At 31.3% G+C, this 27,496-nt stretch overlaps 3 protein-coding genes and 1 long non-coding RNA gene across 5 annotated transcripts; 3 read left to right on the forward strand and 1 right to left on the reverse strand.

Moving 5' to 3' along the window:
• Positions 1-3,443: 3,443 nt before the first annotated feature.
• LOC137822660 (uncharacterized) lies at positions 3,444-5,703 on the reverse strand. Its single transcript, XR_011082956.1, has 5 exons — positions 5,465-5,703; positions 5,216-5,345; positions 4,988-5,142; positions 3,744-3,787; positions 3,444-3,656 (listed from the first exon to the last, which is right to left on the reverse strand). It is a non-coding gene; the product is annotated as an uncharacterized lncRNA (long non-coding RNA).
• Positions 5,704-7,625: 1,922 nt separating this feature from the next.
• On the forward strand, positions 7,626-10,235 carry LOC137821865 (probable flavin-containing monooxygenase 1). The gene is made up of 5 exons (XM_068626653.1): positions 7,626-8,394; positions 8,681-8,918; positions 9,054-9,229; positions 9,366-9,727; positions 9,849-10,235. The coding sequence occupies exons 1-5, from the start codon at positions 7,954-7,956 to the stop codon at positions 10,198-10,200; spliced, it is 1,569 nt and encodes a 522-aa protein (XP_068482754.1). The 5' UTR covers positions 7,626-7,953; the 3' UTR covers positions 10,201-10,235.
• Positions 10,236-14,721: 4,486 nt separating this feature from the next.
• Positions 14,722-17,588, forward strand: LOC137821923 (probable flavin-containing monooxygenase 1). 2 transcript variants are annotated; one of them, XM_068626729.1, is made up of 6 exons: positions 14,885-15,207; positions 15,309-15,414; positions 15,706-15,943; positions 16,085-16,260; positions 16,442-16,800; positions 16,950-17,588. In XM_068626729.1, the coding sequence occupies exons 1-6, from the start codon at positions 15,074-15,076 to the stop codon at positions 17,299-17,301; spliced, it is 1,365 nt and encodes a 454-aa protein (XP_068482830.1). In that variant the 5' UTR covers positions 14,885-15,073; the 3' UTR covers positions 17,302-17,588. The 2 variants fall into 2 exon arrangements, with proteins under 2 accessions (XP_068482828.1, XP_068482830.1); XM_068626727.1 differs by having other exon boundaries at positions 14,722-15,414.
• A 4,638-nt stretch (positions 17,589-22,226) lies between these two features.
• Positions 22,227-25,373, forward strand: LOC137821715 (uncharacterized methyltransferase At2g41040, chloroplastic). Its single transcript, XM_068626442.1, has 8 exons — positions 22,227-22,558; positions 22,786-22,886; positions 22,983-23,123; positions 23,460-23,541; positions 23,775-23,968; positions 24,090-24,201; positions 24,817-24,921; positions 25,078-25,373. The coding sequence occupies exons 1-8, from the start codon at positions 22,403-22,405 to the stop codon at positions 25,204-25,206; spliced, it is 1,020 nt and encodes a 339-aa protein (XP_068482543.1). The 5' UTR covers positions 22,227-22,402; the 3' UTR covers positions 25,207-25,373.
• The last annotated feature ends 2,123 nt before the right edge of the window (positions 25,374-27,496 follow it).

A 27,496-nucleotide genomic window follows, 5' to 3' on the forward strand; every position in this document is an offset into this window, starting at 1 on the left:
TTAAGGATATCTTTCCTTTCCTAAAAGTGACTTGCACCCAAGAAATAACTAGGGGAGGGTTCAAGAACAACAAATTTTGAGACCTACGGACAATATAATTAAATTAAATTTTGACGAAGGATTAAATTAGTTAATATAACCACTTTTCTCAACTGATAAACCAATATTAAAGTTAAACATTAAAAAAATGAATTAAAAGATTGTTAAAGCATAAAGATATTTACTCTAAATTAAGAAGTATTCAATTATAATTGATTATTAACTCATCAAATAGTGCAAGATAAGCTCTCAAAATTAAATATGCGAAAATTAAAATGAAGAAAACTACAAAAATGCAAGAGGAAGAAAGTTAGAGAGATACAACTTCTTAGGAAAGAAGAATAAATAAAATAAAATAAAAAAGGAAAGAAGAACGAGAATGGGTCTAACCCAAAAGGTTTGACCGGTCAATGAGTAGATGCAATTGCGTTAGTTGTGATGTTTGATTACACCAGTTACTTCTCTCTCCAGAATTTTAGTTACGTGTTTATCTTCTCTTGTTCTTATTTTGTCAACAAAATATAACTATTTTACATGCTGAGAAAAAAAAACTATTTTACTTGATAAATTAGTTTCACTAATTGCTATACATGGGAGGTAAACGCAGTATTAAAAAAAAAAATACAGCACACTTACACTTGAGAAATAGGACTTGGCTTTTGGGTAGAAGCATTATTTGCACTAGATTATTGGATTTAGTGTTTGTTTTATCTTTGTATTCCAACCATTAGACTTATAAGAGTCTTATTGTATGACAATTTCCTCCATGAAATGTATATGACACTTGTAATTTACTGGTTTTAAAGTAGAGAGATTACTTTTAATAATCCATATTTACTTTTTTTTTTAAATAAGCATTAACTGTTTTTACTACTTTTGCAATTCAAAACTGTTCATCTTCTCCCGTAATTCCACTAATATTTTTCTTTCTCTCAATTTTGAAGAGACATTCTTCTTTCTAGGCAACTGTTTGAAAAGTAACCACTTTTTCAATTCAAAAAAGTCTCCAACCTCTATTTCAATTTAAAATTGTTCCTCCACATATATTACATATTTTAGAGAAAATAAGAAATGACAACAATGTCCATAATATAATCAAATATTTATATAAGGATAAAATAGGGAAAGAATTAAGAGCTGTTAAATAGGATAATCCCTTTATATATATATATATATATATATTTAATTAAATATGTTAAAAATAATTAAATAATTATATTTTTTTATCACAATAAATCAAATGTAATATTATTTTAATAATGTGATTCTTAATGAGTAAAGAAATTGAAGTTATTAATTTATAAAATAAACTAAACATCCCTGTTGGAAAAAAATAAAATGTATATATTAAAGAAATAGGAAAAGCAAAATAAGATAAATAAAAGAGATGAAATATAAAGAAAATTAGCAATACACATTTGAGAATCTAAAAATTAGAGTTTTTGAAGCATTGAGGAGACCGAATGCATGGTGAAGTGGCTGTGATGAAATGTGAAGAGGAACAGTAATACACTGTTTCAGAATCTCAAAATTAGAATTTTGAGGAGGCGGGAGGCATAGTGGCAGCCAAGGAAGACTGTGCGTTTGCATTTAGATGTTGGAAAGGTCAACAATGAAGGCGTTTGCTCACGCTGAGCATCACAACTTGGAACTTCTCGATTTCTTCTTCTCTATCTCCTTCTTCCTCTTGTGCTTGAGAAATATGAAAGAAAACGCACCAAAATTGAATTTGTTGAAAGAATACCAAAATTGAATTTGCGCGCACTTGGGACTCGGTAGAAAGAATATCAAATAACATCAGATAATAGTTTTTAAGATGTTTCTATATTTTTCCTCTCTCATAGTTTTCTTATATATAATTTTTTTTGCCTAAAAAAAGTAATCGTGCATAAACCCACATTTCACCCCTCTCTCTCCACTCTTCTCTAATAAAACGTATCAATCTCTCCACTCTCCTGCCCATTAAGTGAGAACAAATAAAATAAAATTTTAAAATTAAAAAATGCTTATTTAATAAAGAAGAATATTAGTTTTAAAACAGAAAAGTAACTCATTTCTCTCCACTTTCCTGTCAGTTAAGTAGTGAGAACAAATAAAATAAAATTAAAAAACTGTTTTATTAATTTCTAAAATTATAAAATGTCCAAATAACCAAAATAAATTGATAAAACAAAATATTAAGTAAGGATAAAATAGAAAAACAATTTAGAGCAGTTAAAGTAGAGAATCCAAAATGTCCAAATAACCAAAATAAATTGATAAAACAAAATATTAAGCAAGGATAAAGTAGGAAAACAATTTAGAGCAGTTAAAGTGAAAATAAGAAATGACACAATGACCATAATACAATAATAAAATTAAATATTAATATAAGGATAAAATAGGAAAAAAAATTAAGAGCAGTTAAAAGGGGAATCCCCTTTATATATAGATATAGATTATAGATAACATAAGTATAATTTCTCCAATAATTAAAAAAAGGCAATCATTACTTATTTTTTTTATCTATTTGCATTCCTATATGTCTTTGTTCTATTTCTCTTCATACATTTTAACTCTGACTCTCTTCAATGATACTCTTAACTTACAAATAGGAATATATTTTACTTAGCCTATCTAACTTAATCCGAGTAACCACATTGTTATTAATACATCTTCATTTTAATATATTAACTAATCATTTCTTATCAATCAAAATCATAATAAAGTTGTTAAGTTTTCAATTAACAATTAGATACTCAATTTTTTTAAAAATAAATAATTGAATTCAAAATATGGTTGAGAACATAAAACTTATTTAACCATTCACTACAAAAAAAAGTGTATATTGTGGCGGTTATTTTCGTATAAACTGGCGTTTATAACCGCCACAATATACGCTTGTGGCGGTTTGTCAAACCGCCATAGAACTGGCCGCCACAAAGTTTAATGTGACGGTTTTACGCTACCCGCCGCAACACCCGCCACTTTAAACATAGTGTAAATAGTGGCGGTTTTTATATGTAAGTAGTGTCAGTTATAACAGTCGCAATTTACATTCATTGAAGAAGATTCTGACACCATAATATATGTAAGTAGTGTCAGTTATAACTGTCGCAATTTACATTCATTGAAGAAGATTCTGACATCATAATATACGTAAGTAGTGTCAGTTATAACTGTCACAATTTACATTCATTGAAGAAGATTCTAGCGCCATAATATACGTAAGTAATGGCGTTTTTAACTAGCGTAATTTTAATTCTAAATAAATAAAATTTAACCACCATTTTTTTATAATCTTTTTTATAATATGTTTTATACAATTCTAAAATTTAACTACCACTTTTTCATAATAAAATAAAATAATGTATAAAGTTGTAATCATCCATTCATTTCATTGAAAATTAAAACACACATAATCATGTTCAAAAGTTTATATGTAATTGAAAATTAAAATACATAGAAAGTTCATACATCCCTAATCAAGTTTAAAATTACAACACGTAATTGTTCAAAAGTTCATACATCCCTAATCAAATTTAAAATTAAAACACAAATCCCTAATCAGTTTTGCTTCTAGCACTTGATCCTATTACTTGATTAGGTGATGGAGCACCACTTCCATAATCTAACGCCTGAAATAAATAATTTTAAGTTAATGAATTTGTCTGCTTATAATTATAAAATAAAAGACACCAAGAAATATTTAAATATATTAATACCTCATTGGTGGATCCATCTAGTACATGTCCAAATTTTAGGAAGCCTGCAGTGAATTAGTGACAAGGCATGTCAAATGGACTTATGAGATTTTACCATTTAAGAGAAGAGGGAGATATAAAACAAAATGAAATACTAAAATAATATTAATTTAAATGTATTGTACTGTGTTGATATTTTTTATATATTCATAAACCCTGAACAACTAATCCTTATTTCTACCCTATCGCAATCGTAACTAATTAATTGAGTAAATTATGATAAGAAATCTAAGTTATAAGATAGTTTTGAATATTTTTCATATATTCTAGTAAAGATAATATTAATATATGTGTTTGATAGAGTACTAAGAGCAGTCTATTTTCCACTAGTAAGAACTATGCAATTCAAGTTAAGAGCAAAGCAGCAGAGGATTAATTAAGCATTTGCCAATGATATACTCTAGGAATTTGGATGACGAGCAATGAACATCACATAACTATCTAGAAAATGGTGCATGAATTAATATAAAGATGATTTCAACTGCCTAGATCAGATTGTGTTTGATATGTTATAAAATACTTATTCAAAACTCGAATCACAAAAAAGAAGAAACCAAAAACTAGAGTTACAGCTTTATGCACAAAGAATGAAGAGTTTCCATGTTTACAATAAACAAGACGACAAATGAAAGACTACGCAATTGATGGAATAACTAATGAACTAGAACGGATTACTCATGATAAAAAGTATCAAATCTAAATAATACAAGTATAAGGTTTAACATGACATTTACAACTTAATTCACTTCACTTAAATAAACACATTAAAAAATGTATAAGCATTAAAGCTTTAAAGACATGGTTGTAAACAGTAGCAGTTTATACCTTGATATGTGTGAAAGTGTGTACATAAATATTGATGGGTAAGGTGCTAATGTTAACACTTGTGATTTCAACTACGTTTGGATTCAGTTACCAAATTAGATTTCATGCTTATCACTTAAAGTAAGTGATTAATAAAACAATATGTGATAAATTCAATTGCAATTGATTAGTTGAAGTAATAAGAAGTTAAACAAAATAATAAGCATTATTTTGATATGGTTAACATAAAACATAATTGGCTAATTGAGAAAAGGGGTATATAAAACCACCTCAAGTTGAGATTGTATTGGAGGCAGTCACACAATAATCGGAAAATACCAAACAACTATCTCTTATTGTAAAGCAAGTCTCAGGATATTATGTAAACACATGAGACTTACATATCCTGGGGCAATGTTGAATCCTCAGTACTTGTGTACAAAAATAAGGAACCCCAAATTTCAGTACTTAGAAACTTTAGGGAGACCAAATCAGTGTACTCATTTGTTACAGCAAATATGTCAACACATACACCTGCTTGAACAGCAACAGCAGCCTGTAATACATATGTCAATTCTTTTACTTCTAAAAAATGGGAGACAGGAATAGCAACATCATAACTTAAATACCAGATCTTTATAGAAGGGTGTCTGCTCTAGGAGTAAAGCACGATCTGCATCCTTCCTTTGCTTTCATATTGCTCACCATATCGTCTTGTGTCCATAATCAGGGGATCAGACAAGAAGACAAAGACTCTAGCTGCAGTTCTCAGAAGAAATAATATCTTCTTAAAGCGTTTTAAATATAGAAGATTAAACATTAAAGAATCACACTAACAAAAGTCATAAATGGCAAGTTTTGTATTTGTCCATTCAAACCTAAAGCAAAAGTATTCCCATATTCAGATGCAAGGAAATTGCAGAGAGCTTCCATTGCTATCCCAAAACCACGCCCACCTATTAGAACACCATCCAATCCTTGACCTGCTATCGTGGTTCTCTCCCATGAAGTTGTTGGTCTAAGTGTTTCAAGTGCAGATGCAATGGTGTGGTCAACATAATACCTTCCAGAGCAGCCAGCAGTGCACTTTTGGTAAGTTCTAGAAACTCCTCAGAAGCTGCAGTATAACCGAAAACATTTTTCTCGATTACAAAATGACAGTGATAAAGAAGACACATCTGTATATTTAGGAAATTAATCAAGTTTTAAAGAACACTATGAAGGAAACAAATGCCAGAATAGAATAACAAACATGCAAATCAGGCACATCTATCTTCAACTTAATCATTGCATCACATCCTTCTATACAGAATCAAAAGGACCAGAAATAGGAAGAAATGGGTAGAATGACTTAATAAGGGGAAAGGATCAAAACCAAAGGTCATTTATAATCACAACCTTCTCATTCAAACAAAAGTTAGTCCAGAAAACACAGCCACCGAAACAGTTCCAAACCCTATAAGTCTAACTTGCAGCAATCATGGCCAGTAACACTGAAAAAACATTGGCCACGTAATCTAATAATCATTCACGATATCTAAACACAAGATCCATGTGTTTTGAATCTGCGTCTCATTCTTCAGTCGGTTAGATAAAATTAATATAGAAAAAAATATTTATCGACGGTCTCAACTCTTAAATAAGGGAACAGGAGATAGTATCAAAACCATGTGGAAACTAGACATATAAAAGTTATTATCGCCATAAGCAACATAGCCTACAGAATTATAAGTAAAATGCCATACTGCTCTCACACACAAAATTCTTAGGCTCCACCAGGTCCTAGTCAGAGAACCCAAAGCAAAACTCACAATCAGTAGCATACCATAAACTCCTGATCAATTAACCTCACCGAACCATCCAATTGTCAAAATCCAGTTCCAATTATCACAATTAGCAAATCAATAAGCCGTGAGATGTTAGGAGACTTACAGGACAAGTACCGGACATGCCAGCATTGCCGCTTCCTTCGCCGATTCCTCTGTAACAGTTCCAATCAAAACAGTCAAATATGAAAAACATGCACAAGAGCAATCCAATTCAACAACGATGAGCCAAAATCGAAAAGTAAATTTCATAATTACGCGTAGGCAATGCGAGATCTACGAAAGAGAACATAATCTCGGCACAGGACTGAGGACTAAAGTAGCGTTCGATGGCGTCGGAGGAGAGGCCATTGAGGTTGTCGCAGAGGGAGCAAGACTAGAACCACTGCTCAAGCTTGCAGTAGGTGTTGAAGTAGGCCCAACAGTTCTCGCAACGCGGTAATGAAGAAATGAAGAAAAGGAAAACTTGTTTTAATTCAGAAGGATAATTAGTTGGAAATGACATATTTTTGAAAGAAAATTGTGGCGGTTATTCAAATGACGTATTATACTGAAATTTGTGGCGGTTATTAATAACCGTCATATTAAAACCGCCACTTTTTACATGATTTTTTGTAGTGATTTTATTTATATTATCCCTTAACGATTTTTTTTTATAATGCAATGAAAATAAATAGGGACAATTAAAAAAGACACACGGAACAGGAACTACACTAAAATAAAGGTACTATATTACATATTAAAAATTATTTAAATCTACAAAAGTCTTCCCCATTTCGAATGTATATGTTTTTCACTTTTTTTTCTTTCTATTACAAAGAATTGATTCTAATTTTGTTCAATATATTACAAAATCCATAATTTTGTTTGAACTTATTTTTACATGATTTTGATCTCTTAACTTTTAACTATTTATAACATTATTCAATTTTAAAAAGTATTTGTATTATGCATGCTTTTCTTATCTCCCTGTCTCATTTTAGATAAGGTGGTGATAAGATGGCGATATCTTAACACCGTCATAAATAACAAACATATACTTCATAAACCAATAAAATAATATTTTCACTATATTTAATTTATTTTTTAAATAAAATATTATTATATTATTATAATGTGTTGTCAGTGTATGTTTTCACTATACGTCAAAGAAATCTTTTTCTTTAGATAAAGAATCCATAGCTATATGAAAAGAAGGCATCACGTGGACAATAATAGAGCAAATTTACTGATAATTCAAATGAGGAACTAAAATTTCAGAGAGAAAAAATTCAGACATCATCATTGAAAATTTTACAAAAGAAAGGAATCCAAGTCATTATTAAACCAGTGAAGAGATAGTATACAACAATTATCCCTGCCTTACAAGATTTTGATGAACAAGTCAAGGCTACATAGGAAAAAGGCCACACGTCTCTGCATTCAACATTCATGAGATTTTACTATTAATATACTTCCAAGAGTTCCCTGCAACATGTTAAAGCCCTGAATCATTGACATTGGAGCAGAGAGTTGCTTGCAATTTCTGCTTCCTGGATGAAATGGAAAGAAGGGTTGCAATTATCGGGGCAGGAACCAGTGGCCTTGCTGCCTGCAAATACCTTCTACAGTTTGGATTTAATCCAACTGTGTTTGAAGTTGATGATGGCGTTGGAGGGCTATGGAGACATACTATGGACTCCACCAAGCTCCAAAACAATAAACAAATGTACCAGTTTATGGATTTTCCATGGCCTTCTTCAGTAAAAGAAGATAATCCAAGTCACAACCAGGTGCTGCAGTATCTTAACTCCTATGCTGAACATTTTTCCCTCATTCCTTACATTAGATTCAACTCCAAAGTCATTGATATAGATTATGTTGGTGGAGAGTCTAGTGAAGATATGAAGTCATGGGAATTGTGGGGTGGTAATGGCAAGCCCTTTTGCCACAAAGGAACTTGGCATATTTCTGTGCAAAATACCAAGAATTTATCTGCAGAGGTATGTATTTATAGTTTGTTTAATCTGAGGAAGTCTCACTTTCCTTTTTCTATTCATTGTTCTGTCAATAAGTATCTCCTTGGCGTTCTTAGTATTCTGTTTTTCAGTAACATGACATCATTGTCTTTGTTTGCATAAAGTTAAATTTTTTAATCACGTGTGAGGTGAGTTTGAGTTCAAATAAAGAATAAAGAAAAAGCATGCTTAATAGATTCTTTTTATCATTTACAATGGTGTGTTTTGTTTTATAGCAATAATATACCAAATTGAACATTTATATGAACAGGTACATAAGGCTGAGTTTGTTGTTCTTTGTATTGGGAAATATAGTGGTTTTCCAAACATTCCTGAATTCCCACCAGAACAAGGCCCAGAAGTTTTTAATGGCAAAGTTATGCACTCCATGGACTACTCCAATCTCGACAATGAGACTGCTACTGAATTAATCAAAGGAAAAAGAGTTACAGTAATAGGCTCACAAAAATCTGCTCTTGATCTTGCAGCTGAATGTGCAAATGTAAATGGTGAGAAATTGTTTTGGTTGCAACATTTTCTACTCAACCTGCAGAAGGATTTATTTGAGTTTTTTGTCCAACATCACTAGCTAATAATTAGTTATCTTTCCTTCTGATATTTCTTTTCTCTAATAACTTTGATAGGAGTCAAGTACCCTTGCACAATTATCCAGAGGAACGCACACTGGTTGCTTCCAGATTTTAACATTTGGGGAGTTATTGCTGGATTCTTATACTTGAATCGTTTTGCAGAGCTTTCAGTTCACAAGCCAGGAGAACCATTTTTTCTTGGACTTGTGGCCACTTTACTTTCACCATTGGTAACATTATATAGTTCTTCACAATTACTCTAGTGCTAAAGAAATAAGATTGTAAATTTTTTCACATATAACTAGACCAAATTTTCAATTTTTATATAACAGTATGTTGATACACAGTTCCTCTGTTAACTTTCAGAGATGGGGTATTTCTAAAGTTGTTGAGACTACTCTAAAATGGAAGTTGCCATTGAAGAAGTATGGATTGATACCAAATCACAGCTTTTTTCAAGACCTCTCCACATGTCTGATTGCAGTGTTTCCTGATAACTTCTTTGACAAACTAAAAGAAGGATCCATTCTTATAAAGAAATCACAAAGTTGTAGCTTCTGCAATGAAGGTGTAATCATTGATGGAGAAGCTAAGCCCCTAGAGACAGATATAGTAATTTTTGCCACTGGATACAGAGGTGACCAAAAAATAAAAAACATGTTTAAATCTACATTCTTCCAAAACCACATAGTTGTGCCAGAAACCTCCTCAACAGTTCCTCTCTACAGGTCATTCTCTCTTTGTAGAAGCCCTATAACTTTATAATATGAAATGCTTATTGTATTTAATCTTATATTATTTGATTATGTGAAGATTTTAACCGTGACCAATGTTTACCAATGAATTCAGACAAATGATTCATCCTCGGATTCCACAGTTGGCAATAATAGGATATGCAGAGAGTCTGTCAAACATTTTTTCTGCAGAAATGAAAAGCTTATGGCTGGCACATTTCTTGGATGGAAACATAGAACTGCCTAGTATAAGAGAGATGGAAAAAGACGTAAAAGTGTGGGAAGAGAACATGAAGCAATATGGTGGAACATATTTTTGGAAATCATGCATTGCTAATTGTGGCCTTTGGTATCATGATCAACTTTGCAAAGACATGAAGCGTAATCCCAGAAGGAAGAATGGTTTTTTTGCAGAATGGTTCGAACCTCATGGTCACGCTGATTATGTCGGTCTTATTCGGAAATAAGAATTTGAAAGGATAATAATATGATTTGTTTGGTAGTTGCATCTCTTCCATAACCACAATTTGTATGGGTCTTTACAATACCTTAATTTCTTTATTTGAATTTTATAATCTGAAAATTTAATAATAAGATATATAAACAGATTTTATATATTTAAAATAATCTAAATTTTACTCATAATTAAGAACTCCCTTTCATTCTCTAAGAAATTTAAAATATACAAGTTATCAAGAAAGATCGAACTTGAAAATTTTTGCGGCAATCATGAAAGATTTATGTTGGAACCAAGCCCAAAATTGACAGCCATATGACATTCATAAAATATATGTGGATTTCAGCCTGCAAATGACAAAAACACTGCACATAAAATAAAGTTGACAAATTCTATCTGCACCTCCATATCTTTTTCATACACTTTTATATTTTTTTAATTCCAATCTTATTTTTCTGAATATATGTTAGAGTTTTTGTTTTGATGAAGACTGTTGCGATTTCTTTGGTCCTGTGGTAGTTGCTTAGGAGAATAAACCAAAATTTAGAAGAATTTTTTTTTTAATTGATCAAGACCTCTTTTAATAGAGAATTCGAATTGAAATGTGTTAATAAAAATAAAAGTTGTTCGAAATAAGTTAAAGAATCCAATGGTCAAGACCCAAAGGGGATTGGAAGTCCAAGTTTTTAAATAATCAACCATTTACTAACAGTTTTTTATTTTTTATTATTTTTTAGGGTTTTTTCCTATATTTTAGGCATTTTAGTTCACATATTTGTTAGAAAATTCTAAATTGTTTTGTGGTGTTTCTTTCTAGAAATTAGAAATTTATCAAACTATTACACAATGAAACTTTATCCTAGGTAACATCTAGAAACACTTCACAAATTCTAAGTCAAACACCTCGTGCAACTTTAACAAATTACCTAGTCCTTGAGACTCAATCCTTGATCATATTTCTTCAATCGTGACAACACCATCTTCCAACCCATTATCTTTTGCCTAACCAAATATTAAAGCAAATTCAATAACAAGGTAATAAATACAACTTACAGGGTAGTGATTATCAAACCAGAAATTTAAACCTAAAAATTGTCTTAAAATGTTAGCCCAATCTTCATATTATAGAGAATAAGACACTTCATGTGTTCTTATTCATCCATTATGCACGGCTTGTCAAAATAGATACGGAGTTGAAACATTTTTTCATTACAAGAAAATAAATCCATGGACAGAAATGTAAGAAACTAACGCAAAAAATAAATGATAGCTTCTACCTCGTCAAAGGGTGAAGTGCAAAGAAAGAGATCGTTACTTATACTGAACTAAATCCTAATCAAACCCCTCTTTCTTGTCCTCCCTTGTCACTTTTGTTTCATTTTTATAGAAGAGTTTATAGAGGCATTTTATGTAGTGAATGTGAATACTAGAAAGTCAATTTGTGGGTATGTTTTCACGTTATTTAGAAAAATAATTTGTTGTAAAGTCAATTTGAAATTAATGGTGGTTTTATTTATCACTTAGATTAAATGTATCACACTAACAATAGAACTTTGTTGTTGAAGGGGATGATAGGAGAGTTGAGCATTGTTTATAATTGTGTGACTATAAATTGTGATAGGCAAAACACTTACATCTACTAAATCCTTAAATATACATTAATGTTAGACTACATCTCTTTTAAGATGATATTGAGTCTGAGGAGGTATGAACTAAGTAGCTTTTGAGGAGAATCCTACATATGTGTTAGAAAACATCTAGTACTCTTAAGTTTAGTTAGATTGTCCATTGTCCACCATTTGTAGTTTTCATATATGGGTTGTCTTAATTATTTTAACTCTCTTGTTCTATATATAGAGATTGTTGGTCTAGAAGACACTCAAGCCTCAAATGATAATATTTTGATGATGAATCTTCATGAACAATGAAGATGATGTTGTTATAGATGTGTTTATGCTTTATGTGTATTTGTTTTTTAAGTGTACTCTCAACATACAACGAAAGTAAAATAAGATAATTTGATTTTGAAAATGTTTTAAAATAATTGATTATATGGTTGTTTAATTTATTAAACTGGTTCTAATAAGGTTTAGAATAGGTTAATCGATTATTGTGTTGATAATAGATTAAAACATAAAACTGTCATAAGTATTTTCAAATATTTTAAGATTATAATTGATTACATTCTTGAAATAATTAATTAAACATGTTTCCGTAATAAATGAATAGTTGATTTTCAAGATAATAATTGATTGTAGTCTTTAGATAATCGATCAAACATGCTCCATTAATAATTAATAACTAATTTAATCAATTATTTGATGAATTAATCAATTAAAGCACAAGCTCCTATTAAAGGAAATTTACATAAAATAATCAATTAATGTGAACAATAATCGATTAAATACATTAAAATTTGTTTTAATTAGTGACTTTCAAAATCTATAAATAAACAACTTAGCTTTAGTTTTGAAGCAGAAATTTTGAGCATAAGATTTTCAAGCAATCAAAGAGATTCTAACATTTTTCATCCACTTATTTGTACACTCCAAAGATTTCAAGAAGGTTGTGATGAAGTGTTGGTTTAATGAATTGTTTCAGTTGTGTTGTAACATTTTTTGTAATTTGTTGTAGTTTCTAGATTGGTTGTAATCTTGGTAATTAAGAATTGATAAAACTATTTCAATGTGTGGACGTTGATAAGGCTATATATCCTCTTAATATGAAAAGGGTTATGAAGGGGATCAACAATTTATTATTGTAATAACTTTTGATAAAGTTACTGTAAAGCAATATAAATTCGTGTGTGTGAAAAGATACATACCTAACTAGTTTTGACATTCACATTTCTTACTATTTTTACTTATATTTAAATAACTTATTTATCAAATTACGTTAGAGACTATATTAAATAGTTTTTTCTATAAGAGTTAGGTATCCATACTCCTATTTATTTAATTTTTTTATTAATAAAAGAAACTTATTTCTCAAATATGTAACCATTTTTTTGATTCTTCAAAGAATAACTTCTTCCTTTTAACATTTTCATAATTTTAATGAAATAAGGATCTCATTTTTCTTTTACCGGAGGCATTTCACTTTGTCCTATTTAGATGCTTTTACCTTATAATTATTATTTTAAATTGATATCCCTTTTAAAAAGAAAAATTATCTTTGAAAATTCCAACATTAAAGTTTGATAAGTCTCAAATTGGTACTCACTTTTGGAAAAATGAATTTTATATCACATTTTTATCTCCTTGTGTTTTACTTTTTACACAGACAACACTTATAAATTGATGATCGATGCATACAGAGAAGCAAAAGGCAAAAAAAATTTACTAGAGAAAATAGTAGCTTCTGACTTCATAGAAAAGAATTCGAATAGCTTAAGACCTGAGAAAAAAGAGATCAGCAAAACTTAGGAAGTTATAGTCATAGAGAAAAGCATTAGTATTAAAAGAAATTCTGAGTGTTAGCATTTAATATTATATGATCATTAATTTTAATGGGTAGTTGATAGTAATATTTTACCAGCCAAAATCTAGTAGCTTATACCATATAGTTTAAATTATAAATCAGAGTGCATTATTTTAGTGCCACTAAAAATATGTCCTTAAAAAAAATGCTTTTTGCATTGGCTTCAACCATTATTTGTAAAGATAACCCTAAACAATATATATCCAAAAACCTCGTGTAACCTACTCTTATTTAAAATACACACACACGTAAGAAATAATATTTTGCTTTTGGCTTGAACCAATTACTTGTACTATACATTATTGTGTTATTTTGTCCATTCGTCATTGTACTATTTTTGTAATAATAATTACAAGAGACAAGATTTTTCATTTGATTTGCTATGCCATAAAAAAAAAATTCAGCAATTGAATTGGCAGACAATAAAATAATAAAACTACAGAGCTGTACACTTTCTAGTCATATGATACATTATTTATTTCTCTTTATAGTAAATATAATCGTATGTCTCTATCGTTTTTAATTAATTCACATTTTTTAAGAAAATTAATTGACTTAGTGGATGATAGTAAATTTGTCCATGATTTTTATTATTATTCTAAATTTATCCTTAATAATTTTTTAAATTAATCCCCTCTTTCCATTTAATATATTTTTAAATTGATCTCTTTAGAATAATGAGATTTGAATACCAATAATTAAAGTGGTTTAGGAAAGTGAAATAAAATATACACATTAAGAAAGATGTATAATTAAGACCAAGTAGACGAGTAAGACTTTATTATACTTGTTAATTTTTTTTAAAATAATCATATAAATAGTATATAGGAAAAATATTTGGTGGCCCCGGGTCACCATAAGTTCTATGGGACCAACCTGACACATATTTAAGTTTTCAAAATTTAAGATAAAATAATTAATGATATTTAATCAATATTTTGTAATTGGTGGATGTAGCGGTGTAAGAACACCTAATAATTTATCGTACATAATTTAGACAAGGTTGGTATCAGAGCTAATTAAATAACAAAGCATCTTTGCAAAGAACATTACTTTTTGTTTAATTTTAAAAAAACAAATTATCCTAAATAGAACTTAATAAACTCAAATATAATTTATGAAATTATAATGCAATTTAATTTGTCCAAATAGTTATATAATTCAGAGAATAGTTCAGTTCATCTATATATTCACCCAGCAAGTGACAAATCCGTGTACTGTTAATATAGTTCTAAAGCATTTTTCAAGAATCTTTGACCATTGGATCAAAGAGTTGGTTGCAATTGTTGTCTCCATAGGTGAAATGGAAAGAAGAGTTGCAATTATCGGGGCAGGAACCAGTGGCCTTGTGGCCTGCAAATACCTTCTAGAGTTTGGATTTAATCCAACTGTGTTTGAAGTTGATGATGGTGTTGGAGGGCTATGGAGACATACTATGGAGTCCACCAAGCTCCAAAGCAATAAGCAAGGCTACCAGTTCATGGATTTTCCATGGCCTTCTTCAGTCAAAGAAAATAATCCAAGTCACAACCAAGTGGTAGACTACCTTAACTCCTATGCTGAACATTTTTCCCTCATTCCTTACATTAGATTCAACTCCAGAGTCATTGACATAGATTATGTTGGTGGAGAGTCTAGTGAAGAAATGAAGTCATGGGAATATTGGGGTGGTAATGGCAGGCCCTTTTGCTCCAAAGGAACTTGGCATATTTCTGTGCAACATACCAAGAATTTATCCCTAGAGGTATCTATGTATAGTTTTTTTCTACTTTGGTAAGCTTCTATCCTATAATCTGAGCAAGTCTTACCTTCATTTGACTATTTATTGTTCTTGGAATAAGTATCTGCTCGAGATTCTTGTATTCTCTAGTTAGCTATGTATGCATAAACATCATTTTGTTGAATGGCATGGAGGATAAATTTGAGTTCAAATTATGTAAAAAAGAAACATGTTTATTCTTAGATTCTTTTTATCATTTGGTGTGTTTTGTTTTATAGTAATAATATATACCAAATTGAACATTTATATGAACAGGTACATAAGGCTGAGTTTGTTGTTCTTTGCATTGGGAAATATAGTGGTTTTCCAAACATTCCTGAATTCCCACCGGGACAAGGCCCAGAAGTTTTTAATGGCAAAGTTATGCACTCCATGGACTACTCCAATCTCGACAATGAGACTGCTACTGAATTGGTCAAAGGAAAAAGAGTTACAATAATAGGCTCACAAAAATCTGCTCTTGATCTTGCAGCTGAATGTGCAAATGCAAATGGTGAGAAATTGTTTTGGTTGCAACATTTTCTACTCAACCTGCAGAAGGATTTATTTGTGTTTTTTGTCCTACACCACTAGCTAGTTTAGTAGTTCTCAATGTTTCCCTTCTGATATTTCATTCCACTAATCACTTTTGTAGGAGTCATGCATCCTTGCACAATCATCCAAAGGACTTCCTACTGGTTTTTTCCAGATTTTAACAGTTGGGGAGTTATTGTTGGATTCTTATATTTTAACCGCTTTGCAGAGCTTTTTGTTCACAAGCCAGGAGAACCCTTCTTTCTTGGCCTTCTGGCCACTTTATTTTCACCATTGGTAACAATACTGTTTACATAAACTTTTCTGTATCAAATACTTTTAAAATGAGAAAATTAAAAGGTAAAGTAAAATTAGTTTAGATCTAGACAAGTTATCTGCATAAACTGGTTTTAATCATTTAATATCTTGTTCTTAGTTTATATTCTTAGAAATCACATGCTCCATTATTGACTTTCAGAGATGGGGAATTTCTAAAGTATTAGAAAATATTCTGAAATGGAAGTTGCCATTGAAGAAGTATGGATTGGTACCTAATCACAGCATTGTTCATGACCTCTCCACATGTCTGCTTGGAGTATTTCCTGATAACTTCTTTGACAAATTAAAGGAAGGAACCATCCTGATAAAGAATTCACAGAGCTTTAGCTTCTGCAGAGAAGGTGTGATGATTGATGGAGAATCAAAACCCATAGAATCTGATCTAGTCATTTTTGCCACTGGATACAAAGGTGATCAGAAGATCAAAAACATATTCAAATCCCCAATTTTCCAAAATTACATCGTTGGGCCAGCAACATCCACAGTTCCTCTCTACAGGTTAGGCTGGGTTTGAACCATTTTTCTTCAACATGTTAGATCACTTCTTTTAGTCCTTTTCATATACATTGAGTTAAATTACAATTAGAAGGATGAAAACAATGAATTACAAAAGCAAAAAAATTAACTAAATCTGTGTTCCGCTTCAGGGAAATAATTCACCCTCGGATTCCACAGTTGGCAATAATAGGATATGCTGACAGCGTATCAAACATTTTTGCCTCGGAAATGAGAAGCTTGTGGCTGCTGCAATTCTTGGATGGAAACGTTGAACTGCCTAGTATAAGAGAGATGGAAAAGGACGTGAAAGTGTGGGAAGAGAACATGAAGCGATATGGTGGAACATATTCATGGAAATCATGCATTGCTAGTTGGGGAATTTGGTATCAAGATCAACTTTGCAAAGACATGAAGCGTAATCCAAGAAGGAAGAATGGTTTTTTTGCAGAATGGTTTGAACCTTACGGTCTCGCTGATTACGTTGGTCTTACTCGGAAATGAGAATTTGAAAGGAGAATATGGTTTGTTTCATACTTGCATCTCTTCCATAACCACAATTTGTATGGGTCTTCAGAGTACCTTAGTTTCTTTATTTTAATTTTATAATAAGTAAGACCAAGTTAAACAAGAAGAAGATCAAGACATACAAGAAGATGATCAAGAGCAAATGCTCTATAATGTTAGACACCAAGCCATGAAGATCTCATGACTCTCTTTGAAAAAACCAAGTTCAAACAACTCTGATGTACATTCGATAAAAATTTCCAAGACTAGTATTATTTGTCAAACATCTCTAAATAATAAGAATGAACACAACATAACATATAAGTCATAGCAACTATCTCATGGAGATTTTGACAAGTGTACTATATAAAATCAAAAAATATCTCTCTTCGGTATTACCAATAACATAAAGTTTTTTTCCGAAACAAAGAGTGTCTTCTAATAACCTTAATGTACATGATCATCGGAAAGATTACTCGACAAACATGTGTGGAGTGCTTCAATTTTTTTGATCTCCCATGTATCATGAATTTTCTTGAAGGATGCTCTAAGCCACTATTGACATTCATCATTGTAGGCAATGCACCGGGCTACATATTGATCCGTCTTTGACTTCATGACAACAAATTTGTACCATTCAGCTATGTGATATTGTTTGATGGCAACCAATGTAGCCTCTTTATTAGGAAAAGTCATCCGTTCAGAAATGTCATATTGAACTATTTGTCTAGATCGATTATTGAATTCACTTTGTTGGAGTGATGACATTGCGATACCACCATCTTCGGGTAAATCATCAACATTGTCGTCTTCACTAAACTCATTAATAATATCTCTGATTACGGATTCCTCCTGGGTGCTAATAAAACTGTCTCTATTGTAAAACGGATGCATTTACCACATACAACATGTAATTAATATTGTTATTATAAAGTGCATGCAATGAGCGTGAATAGTTAGAAAATATTTTAATACAAAATTTAAAGTATTACCTTGTGAAGAGGAATATTTAAGACAAGTTCTGCTCCAATCGAAACTTCCCACAAAGATTTCTTTCCTAAACTATGAAATAAGTTTGATGATTTTGTGGTTCAAGGAAGAGTTCCTTTCATTGGTTGTTTGCTTTTAGTATATATATATATATATATATATATATATATATATATATATAACATAGTTACGGGAAACTTTTAAATTATTAAAAGGAATTGAATAAGTTTTTTGGTCTCCCATTCACTCAAGTTATCTGTGCTATATGTGCTTTCACGTAAATTAGTTATGCCATCAAATTTAATAATGCAATGTAGTTGTTTCATCAAATTCAATGAGTGAATATGGGACTCACGAGTTTAAGGTAAAATCTCCAATGATAAATACAAGTTCAAAGTGAAATTGTCAACATGGTATACAAGTTTCACTTAAACTTGTTTTGTCATTTTCCTACGCGTGCTTTCCTTTATTTTTGCTTTGTCCTCCATGTGCTTTCCTGCACTTATTTTGGCTTTTTCCTCCATGTGCTTTCCTTCATTCATTTTCGCTTTTTCCTTCATGTGCAACCCTTCATGACATAACTTGGTTTACGTGAGAATCTTGTTAAATGTGCAGAGAATCACTCCATTGCATAGTTGATTCAAACACTCCATAATCCTTTATTTCAAAGTTGGTGCTTTGGAAGAGATTCTCTATAATGTTTCCTATTCACTCGTGAAAGCATGGCACCGTGAATATGTTGCAAAAAATGTCTTACATTGCATTCAAATTCATATAAATCGGTGTGTTAGTTCACACAAGCGTTCCATCGTTTCCTTCATTGTTGCCTCCTTCTTGTGATTCAAGAGATCAAGTGTCTAGCTTGTACCTTATACTACTGTTTAGGCGTCCATATCATCAAGTAAGAATTAAATTTATTTTGTCAACTTAGAAGTCCTGATATTTAAGAAATTTAGAACTTTCATATTTTTCATTTTTTCAGCTACCAATGGCAGTCAATGCACGACTACCATATGATATGTCCCTTTTGCGGCTGCAACATAAACATGTGACAAAGGCTTTATGGGAGGGGAACGAAAGACTGATAAGGCCTAGATGACATTCCATCTAGGTTCTCAAACATTCTGAAAGACTTGATGATCGAGTTCAAAATTTAATTCAACATGCTGGGTTCGGACACATACTGACATTGAAAAACATTGACATAAATCATCATCTACTTACGACATTAGTCTAGAGGTGGAGAACTGAAACACACACCTTTCATCTACCACTCGGAGAGACAACAATCACTTTAGAAGATGTTGTCGTTCAACTTGGCCTCCCAATTGATGGGGAACCTGTTACGGGCATTAGTAGTGGTGACTTGGTATCTCTATATGAGACATTGTTGGGATTTGTGCCACTAGAAATTGTGGTTCAAGGAAACACAATCAAGATATCTTGGTTGAATACTTCTTTTCAAGACTTACCACACGATGCAACTAAAATTATTATTGCGCAAAATGCACAAGCGTGCATACTGACATTAATTTGGAGTTTATTGATGCCCGGCACATCAGGCAGTCAGATTCATTTGATGTATCTATTGTTATTGACTGACTTGAATAATGTATCAAACTTTTGTTGGGGTTCAACTTTGTTGGCGTGTTTGTATCATGCATTGGATCACGATATTAATTAAAATCAATACAATATCGGAGGATGCATGTTGTTATTACAGTGTTGGGCGTGAGCCGAATGACATGTTTTTCACCAAACATTGAGCCATTGAGTGTTGAGGACATTGTTGTCGGGGTTGGATTTCCGCTTGCGAGAAGGTTACTATTTATTTTCTTCCTTTCAATATTGTATATTAAAAATCTTCATATTAATTATGACATGACAAACATTGATTGTAGGTGGACTCGAAATTTCCATCGATCAAACACAAGTGCAATAAGCGTGGTTGAAATCCAGAAAACGCTAGATCAGCTGCAACCGAAACAGGTTATCATTTTCATCCTCTAACAATTAAATTCTTTCCGAGTAATCCAACAAATTAATAATGTTATTTTCTGTTGTTGACAATTTTTGTGGACTCCATATCGGTGACCTCAAATTACTGGTTTAACTATAATTGATGTGGCAATTGTAAGTCGGACGGTTGTACCTTTAATCTACTTTGCAACTGTCGAATTTCATCAAGCTGACCAAGTGATGCGATAATTCGGGTATCAACAACCCATTCGACACGACCCATGCAACCTCGATGAAGTGCACAAAGAAGACATGCGTAAGAGATCATATAGGTACTGGCCACAATATCATCAAAGGTGAATAACAATGTGGAATAACTGACAAAACCATTTAATTGAGGGAGTATCATTCCACGGAAATGGTCATTGGCATGATGAATCAAATTACATGCAATGGTACATCACTCATATCATTCGCTATAAACACATTTGATGACTATGTAAGTTCAATTTGTACCCATTAGATATTGTTATTTTTTAAAATTCGTACATTAATTATTTTTTTAAACAACAGTACGAAATGTCACCTGATAGTCAACCACATCATTCTGAAGGTCACCCTCATCATGTTGGGTTTTCATCAAATGTTGCACAATTTGGACAATAAGTCCAATTTCAATTCGTCCCCAATCAACCACCACAAATATTCAGCTTTATGGACCACCACAACAACATGTCTGCCCAATTTTCCTACCAACAAGTGTCATCAACTTACATCAATTTTCCATCGCAGGGAAATATTTTTTTTCCGAGTCCAGAGCAGGAAAATACTTTTTCTCCGGGTCCATCGCAGATGTTTGGTACTTCAAGAATGACACCACCCTTCGCATTTCATCCAACTCCTACAATGCATTGCTATCGACCCACAATGCCTTCAATGGGGTCTGAGATTCCATCTGACGACAACGAAGAAGAAAACAATGATGATGAAAATCCACCTTCGTTTAGACGTCTACCGAGACAAAGAAGAAGGCCCCATGTGGAATAGTATCTCATAGATAGTTCGTAGGTTGTTAAATTATGTAATCTTTAAATTAATTTTTTTTTTCTTCTTAACGTTAAACTTTAATATTCTTCATAAACTTATTCATTTTCAATTCTTCATAAACTTATTCATTTTCAATTTCGTTTTAGCTTTCCGATTAATTTTTTATTTATTTATTAAAAATTCAAAATAATTTTCATATATTAAAATCCAAAAAGTTATATTTGATTTTTTAATTATACATAATAACAATTCAGTTATTTTTTAATTATATGTAATAACAAAATATTTTCTGAAAACTTATTTAGTTAATTTTTTTATAAAAATATAATTTTATTTAATTATATATATAAAAAAAGTTATAATATTAGATTAAATTTATCTAATTTTTTATTATTATTTATATTTTAAATACTAAAATTTTATTTTATTTAATTATATATAAAATAAAGTTATAATAATAAATTAAATTTATGTAATTTTCTATTATTTTAATTTCTATTTTAAATACTTAAAACATATATATTAAAATTATTATATATTAAAATATTTAAAACATATTTATTATATAATTCTTTTCAATTTTATATATTATTATATATAAATATATAAGGTTCAAATAGTATTTTACATATACAATTTTTTATTTTTTATTTAAAAAAAAAATTAATATGTTAAAATATATTTTAATATTGAAACCGTTTGGAATATGATTTTAGTTAGAAATTATAAATTCTAGTATACGATTTTCAGTTTTTTTCAAAATCTCTTTTAGTTGATAATTTCATTCTATCAAAATCTGTACTTTACTACATGTAGTGATTTACCCATTTTGGAAATAGAAAAAAAAATTTGTCCATTTTGAGAAAAAAAAACACCTATTAGCGAATAAGTAATTGTCCAATGATGATTTAAAACATAAAGTAGAGAAGATTCTCACCCATTTGTATTTTTTATTTTCCTGGTTTTGTATTTTTCATTTTTCTGGCTCTCAAGTGAACAAGTTGCTGGAGGAAGAAGACGGAAAAGAAGCAAAAGCTAGTGATGAACCCACTCTCTTCATTCTTCTGCAATAACCCACTTTCTTCATTCTGCTGCAATAGCCATGTCCCTCACTACTTCTCCTCTTCTTCGTCCTCTGCATCAATTACAGTTCCTCAAATGCCCTCGCTTTTCTTCTAAATCCCATTTGCGCCCTCGTCGCTTCCACTCCCTAACCCAGAGAACCATTCCTGCAATCTCCGCTGTTGCAGTGGAATCGGTATTCATTTTATACCTGTCATTCTCTCTTCATTTCATTAAGCTTATTGGTTATGATTGATATTTTTCTCTGGAACCCAATTGAATAATTATATGGTATCATCAAAGTTTAACATTTCAACTTTTTTTTTCTCTGAAATATTTGGAGTTATTTTGTTCTTCTGGAACGATTGTGTCACATGATTTTCTAATTCCCGTTGTTAGGATTGTTATTGACTTTTCCTTCAGGAGTTGCGTACACAACAGGATCAATCGATTGAAGCAGACGTCTTTGCTTGCCCTATATGTTATGAACCATTGATAAGAAAAGGCTCTCCTGGCCTGAATTTGTAAGTTGGTTTATGCATGACGGCATGTGTATTTGGTTCTGTACGTGTCTAAAATCCAGTGTCGTAGTAATTAACCAAATGGTTTTTGAACTTCAGATCAGCAATCTATAGATCCGGTTTCATGTGTAAGAGATGTAAGAAGTCATATTCTAGTAAAGACAGGTATCTGGATTTGACTGTAACTGCTGGATTGAAAGATTACACTGAAATTCAACCAGCTCGGACTGAGCTTTTCAGGTATGATGGGTGATATGACTTTAATTTATCGGCATTGACTACCACTATACCCCCTTGATTCTATATAATATATATGGTTTAGTATTTGTACTTGATGAACAATTATTATCATATGTTGCACATAGCTGTTCATCAACAATATCTTGTTATATGTCTAATTTTCCATGTAATTTTTTACAGGATATATATTTTTTTTCTTTTTTTCTTTTTTTCTTTTTTCCATTTTTATGAGTTATTTTAACATGTGGCACTAGTTCTCTTCTAATTCAGTTTTCTGCATGCAACGATTGTTTGGGAAAGTTCTTATAATGTCCTTTGCGTTTAAACTGTTATTAGGAGTCCCCTTGTTTCCTTCTTATATGAAAGAGGTTGGCGTCAGAATTTCAGGCAAAGTGGCTTTCCTGGTCCTGATGAAGAGGTATGCATTCAGAGCCTGTCCCGCAGTTGAAACGTTTCAATACTTGAAAAATGAAATTCATGTTTCAGCTACTTGTTCAAAAAGAATTTTGGCAGACTAGTGAACTTTGTATAAACACACACATATATATCACAATAGGGTGGAAGCTGAGGTTCTATATTGTTTTAGTCATCTGGTCTACCTCGTAGTACTGCAATGCATATTAAAACTGCTACATATTCATTATGATGCAGTTCAAAATGGCTCAAGAGTACTTCGAATCTGCTAAAGGTGGACTTGTTGTTGATGTTAGCTGTGGCAGTGGTTTATTTTCCAGAAAATTCGCAAAATCTGGAACCTATTCTGGAGTCGTTGCACTAGATTTCTCTGAAAATATGCTTCGACAATGTTATGATTTCATTAAGAAAGATGACACACTTTCAACCACGTATTCTTTTTCTCTTCCTGTATTTTATTTTGAATTTAATGCAGCTAAAGAATGAAATGTTCATTGTTTTTCTATTTGAGACCCAGATGCACTCAATACTGTTTCATTTCATCGTGTGCAGTAATATTGCTCTTGTAAGGGCAGATGTTTCTAGGCTTCCCTTCGCATCAGGTTCAGTTGATGCTGTTCATGCTGGTGCAGCTTTGCATTGCTGGTCATCTCCCTCCAATGCTGTAAGTGCTTGTCTTTATGATGAATAGCAGAATGTTTTGTTGGGGTAACCTTTTCACCGGACTCATATCACTGTGTGCGCGCATTTCAATTTAAAGCACGAAACAGTTCTCTACATAAAAAGGCTGTGCCTTCCATTCACTCTTAAAATGCATGTCTTCTCTGTATACCTAAGTATCATGTATAGTTTATTTTGGTTATTTTGGTTGAAAACTATTTTAGAGAATAATTGTAAAAATAAATTATAATTATGTTTTTCAAAATAAGCTGAATCAAACGCAATGACAAATCTTCTATTACTTGTAACACTATCTTCGGTATCTGAAGAGAGGAAACATGGCAAATTAGTTCCTGCAGCAGCCTCAAAGTGCTAATGCTGCAGTTGTCTGCACTATTTCAAATAACTCACCCGTCTCCATATCCTCATTTTGTTTATATTTATCCTAAATTTTAAACTAAATAATCACGAACCACCCATTTCTTATTGGATTTCACATTTTTTGTGGAGTTGACTTTTATCCTATGCATATTATTTGCATGTTCTTCCACCTATTTGTTTTACACTATTTAAACATTTTAATTTTTATGATTACACTCCCATTATAAACTTTTTATAGGTTGCTGAAATCACCCGGATACTAAAAAGTGGTGGAATTTTTGTTGGAAGCACTTTTCTGCGTTACAGTTCATCAACTCCCTGGTTTATACGCCCTTTTAGAGAGGTAAATAAACTCGGGCTGTGATTAGCTTTAATCCTTTATTGTGACGTAGATTTCTTGATTATCTCCTAAATTCATAAATGAAAATATCTGCTCTACAATTTATTGAGTTTACCTCGAATCCCAACCAAGTTGATTTAAAGGTCTTTTGGTTTGTAGAGGACTGCACAAGGCTATGGTTTTTTAACAGAGGAAGAGATCAAAGACCTTTGCACCTCGTGTGGTCTTACAAATTACTCAAGCAAGATTCAACAGGCTTTTATTATGTTTACAGCTCAGAAGCCATAGAAATAGGTTTGATCTGTTTATAATTACATTGATTCTTCTACTGCATTTTATTAATTTCTTCTGTATTAATTATATTATCCGTTTCATCTGTAAAGAAATTGTAAATAAACCAGAAATGAAAAGGTAAAAATCTGGGTCTGATATAAAGGTTCACAGGTTAGAAAATACGTCATGTGTGGATCTCACTTACTGTTTAACTGAATTTTGACATTTTTTTTATAAAGAACTGAATAAGCGCCAAAAGAGAATTTTGGTTAGCACAGATCATGACAAGTACGGCTTTTACATGTGACTTGTGAGTCCTAAGTCCTATCTCGTGAAATTGGAAAGGAGATCATGTACTGAACTATTTTTTTGATCAATTATGCTCTCCTGATAGATCTAAGTCCTATGTTATTAAAATTACTATTAAGGAAAGTGAGGAATAATTTTGTTATCTGAACATCAAATTTCTGCTTTTATTTCTAGCTTCAAGGGGTTCACCTGAAACTTCATCCAATCAAGCTTCAAACGATTCCATCTAAGTGGTTTTTTGGAAACAGAATTTTTTCCTGACATTTTGGGAGCTGCATTAGCGTTATTGTCACCAAATGCTGTAATGGTTGCCGAATAAGCACTGCAGCATGTTCTCAGTGATCGTTACATTCAAACTTTAGAACTATATTAGATCACATACCACTACCCTTCCCTTAGGCAATAGAAAAACTAACAAGGCAACAAATATTAGTGTTGCACAATAATAAATCAAGCAAACTATTGTCTCTTGAAATTGATTTTATTGAAGGGCACAAGTCACAACCAGTAAATTTTTTTTTTTACTATAAGCAAAACAGATTCTAGGTAAACAGAAATGATCTTATCTAAGACTGAACTGACTATAATCCACTATTTGGTCCTTGAAAAAGGACCTGCACGTGATATGGTCTTTAAAATAAGGGCAATAAGATAAAATAGTAGATGAGGGAGTGGCCATGCAATTAAAATAGCAGAAGAAGGTGAAGCTGAGGTAGAATAGCACCGGCCACTGCAGAATGATCCCCTCGTGCGGCTCATTCGCTGACGCACCCTGTGTTTGTTCTTGTAAATATGGATCTCTCATATTTTACTGCTATATATCAATCTACAAGTCCATTTACATTAAAATTCTAAAACTTAGTAGTACTTGGTCTGTTTGTGAATTAATAAACTTATTTATTAGAATGGAATTATTGAGTAGAAGTTTGGTATGCTATTTATTATTCAGTAACAAAAAGTTAACTATGCTAATACTTTAAACATATTGCCAGTTTATAACTGTCACAAAACTCCTCTTTTAAAAATATTTCTACCATACATAGTAACTACTTTTAAGTGTTCTACTATAGTTAATGCATATATATATAGATATGTATATTTAAAATAAATTATTTTCGTTATTTTGAAGAAGAGAAAAATTTGTTTATTTACTTATTTTATAAAATAAATTATTTTTTATTTATTAGAAACTAAAATTATCCCCTTAAAATATTAAAGCAAAGGACATTATCTAATGGTATATTTCTTCTTTATAATGATATAAATAAATTATTAAATTATTATTTTTTAAATAAGGGGTTAAAGACATAGATCAACTACTAAACTTAATAACTAACAACGTGTTGGAATAAGGGTGAATTGAAACTTCATTATCATTTTTGAAAGAAATAAGTATGCTTTCAGATATAACAAAATGATTATATTTTGATGTTGGTTCACAAAAATTTAAAATTATTTTTTTTCATCTTATTAAATATGCAAATTTTGGATTCATTTTTGATAAAATTGTTGTATTTGATTTTTAATTTCTTCAAAATCTAAAATTGTTACTTTTGATCTCTATTTTTTTAATGGGCAAAGAATTAATAAATTAAAAAGAACATGAAACAATTAAGAGATATTTCAACCATTATTTAGACCCTAATCACGATCCTCTTTAAAAAAAAACATACTACAATTAGCCATAAAATCAAGCCTCACAAAAGGAATACATATAAAACATTACATTGTGCACACAAGAATACTCCACTACTCTCTACACACCTTGTTGCTGAAACCATTTCATACATACTCATTGAAATGCCTCAAGGCAGCCCCAATATGTTACTACCCTCTACACATCGTGCTACTGAAACCACTCCAAACATAATCATTGAAATGCCTCAAGGCAGGCCTAATATGCAAGCAAGGGGCATGTTTTTGTACTTGTGGTTCTAAGACATGGTATGTTTTATGGTTGCACAATTTCTTAGTAGCAGCCTCTAAGAAAACTTTT

Source organism: Phaseolus vulgaris, chromosome 9 (genome assembly GCF_000499845.2).
Source record: "Phaseolus vulgaris cultivar G19833 chromosome 9, P. vulgaris v2.0, whole genome shotgun sequence".
Lineage (NCBI taxonomy): Eukaryota > Viridiplantae > Streptophyta > Magnoliopsida > Fabales > Fabaceae > Phaseolus > Phaseolus vulgaris.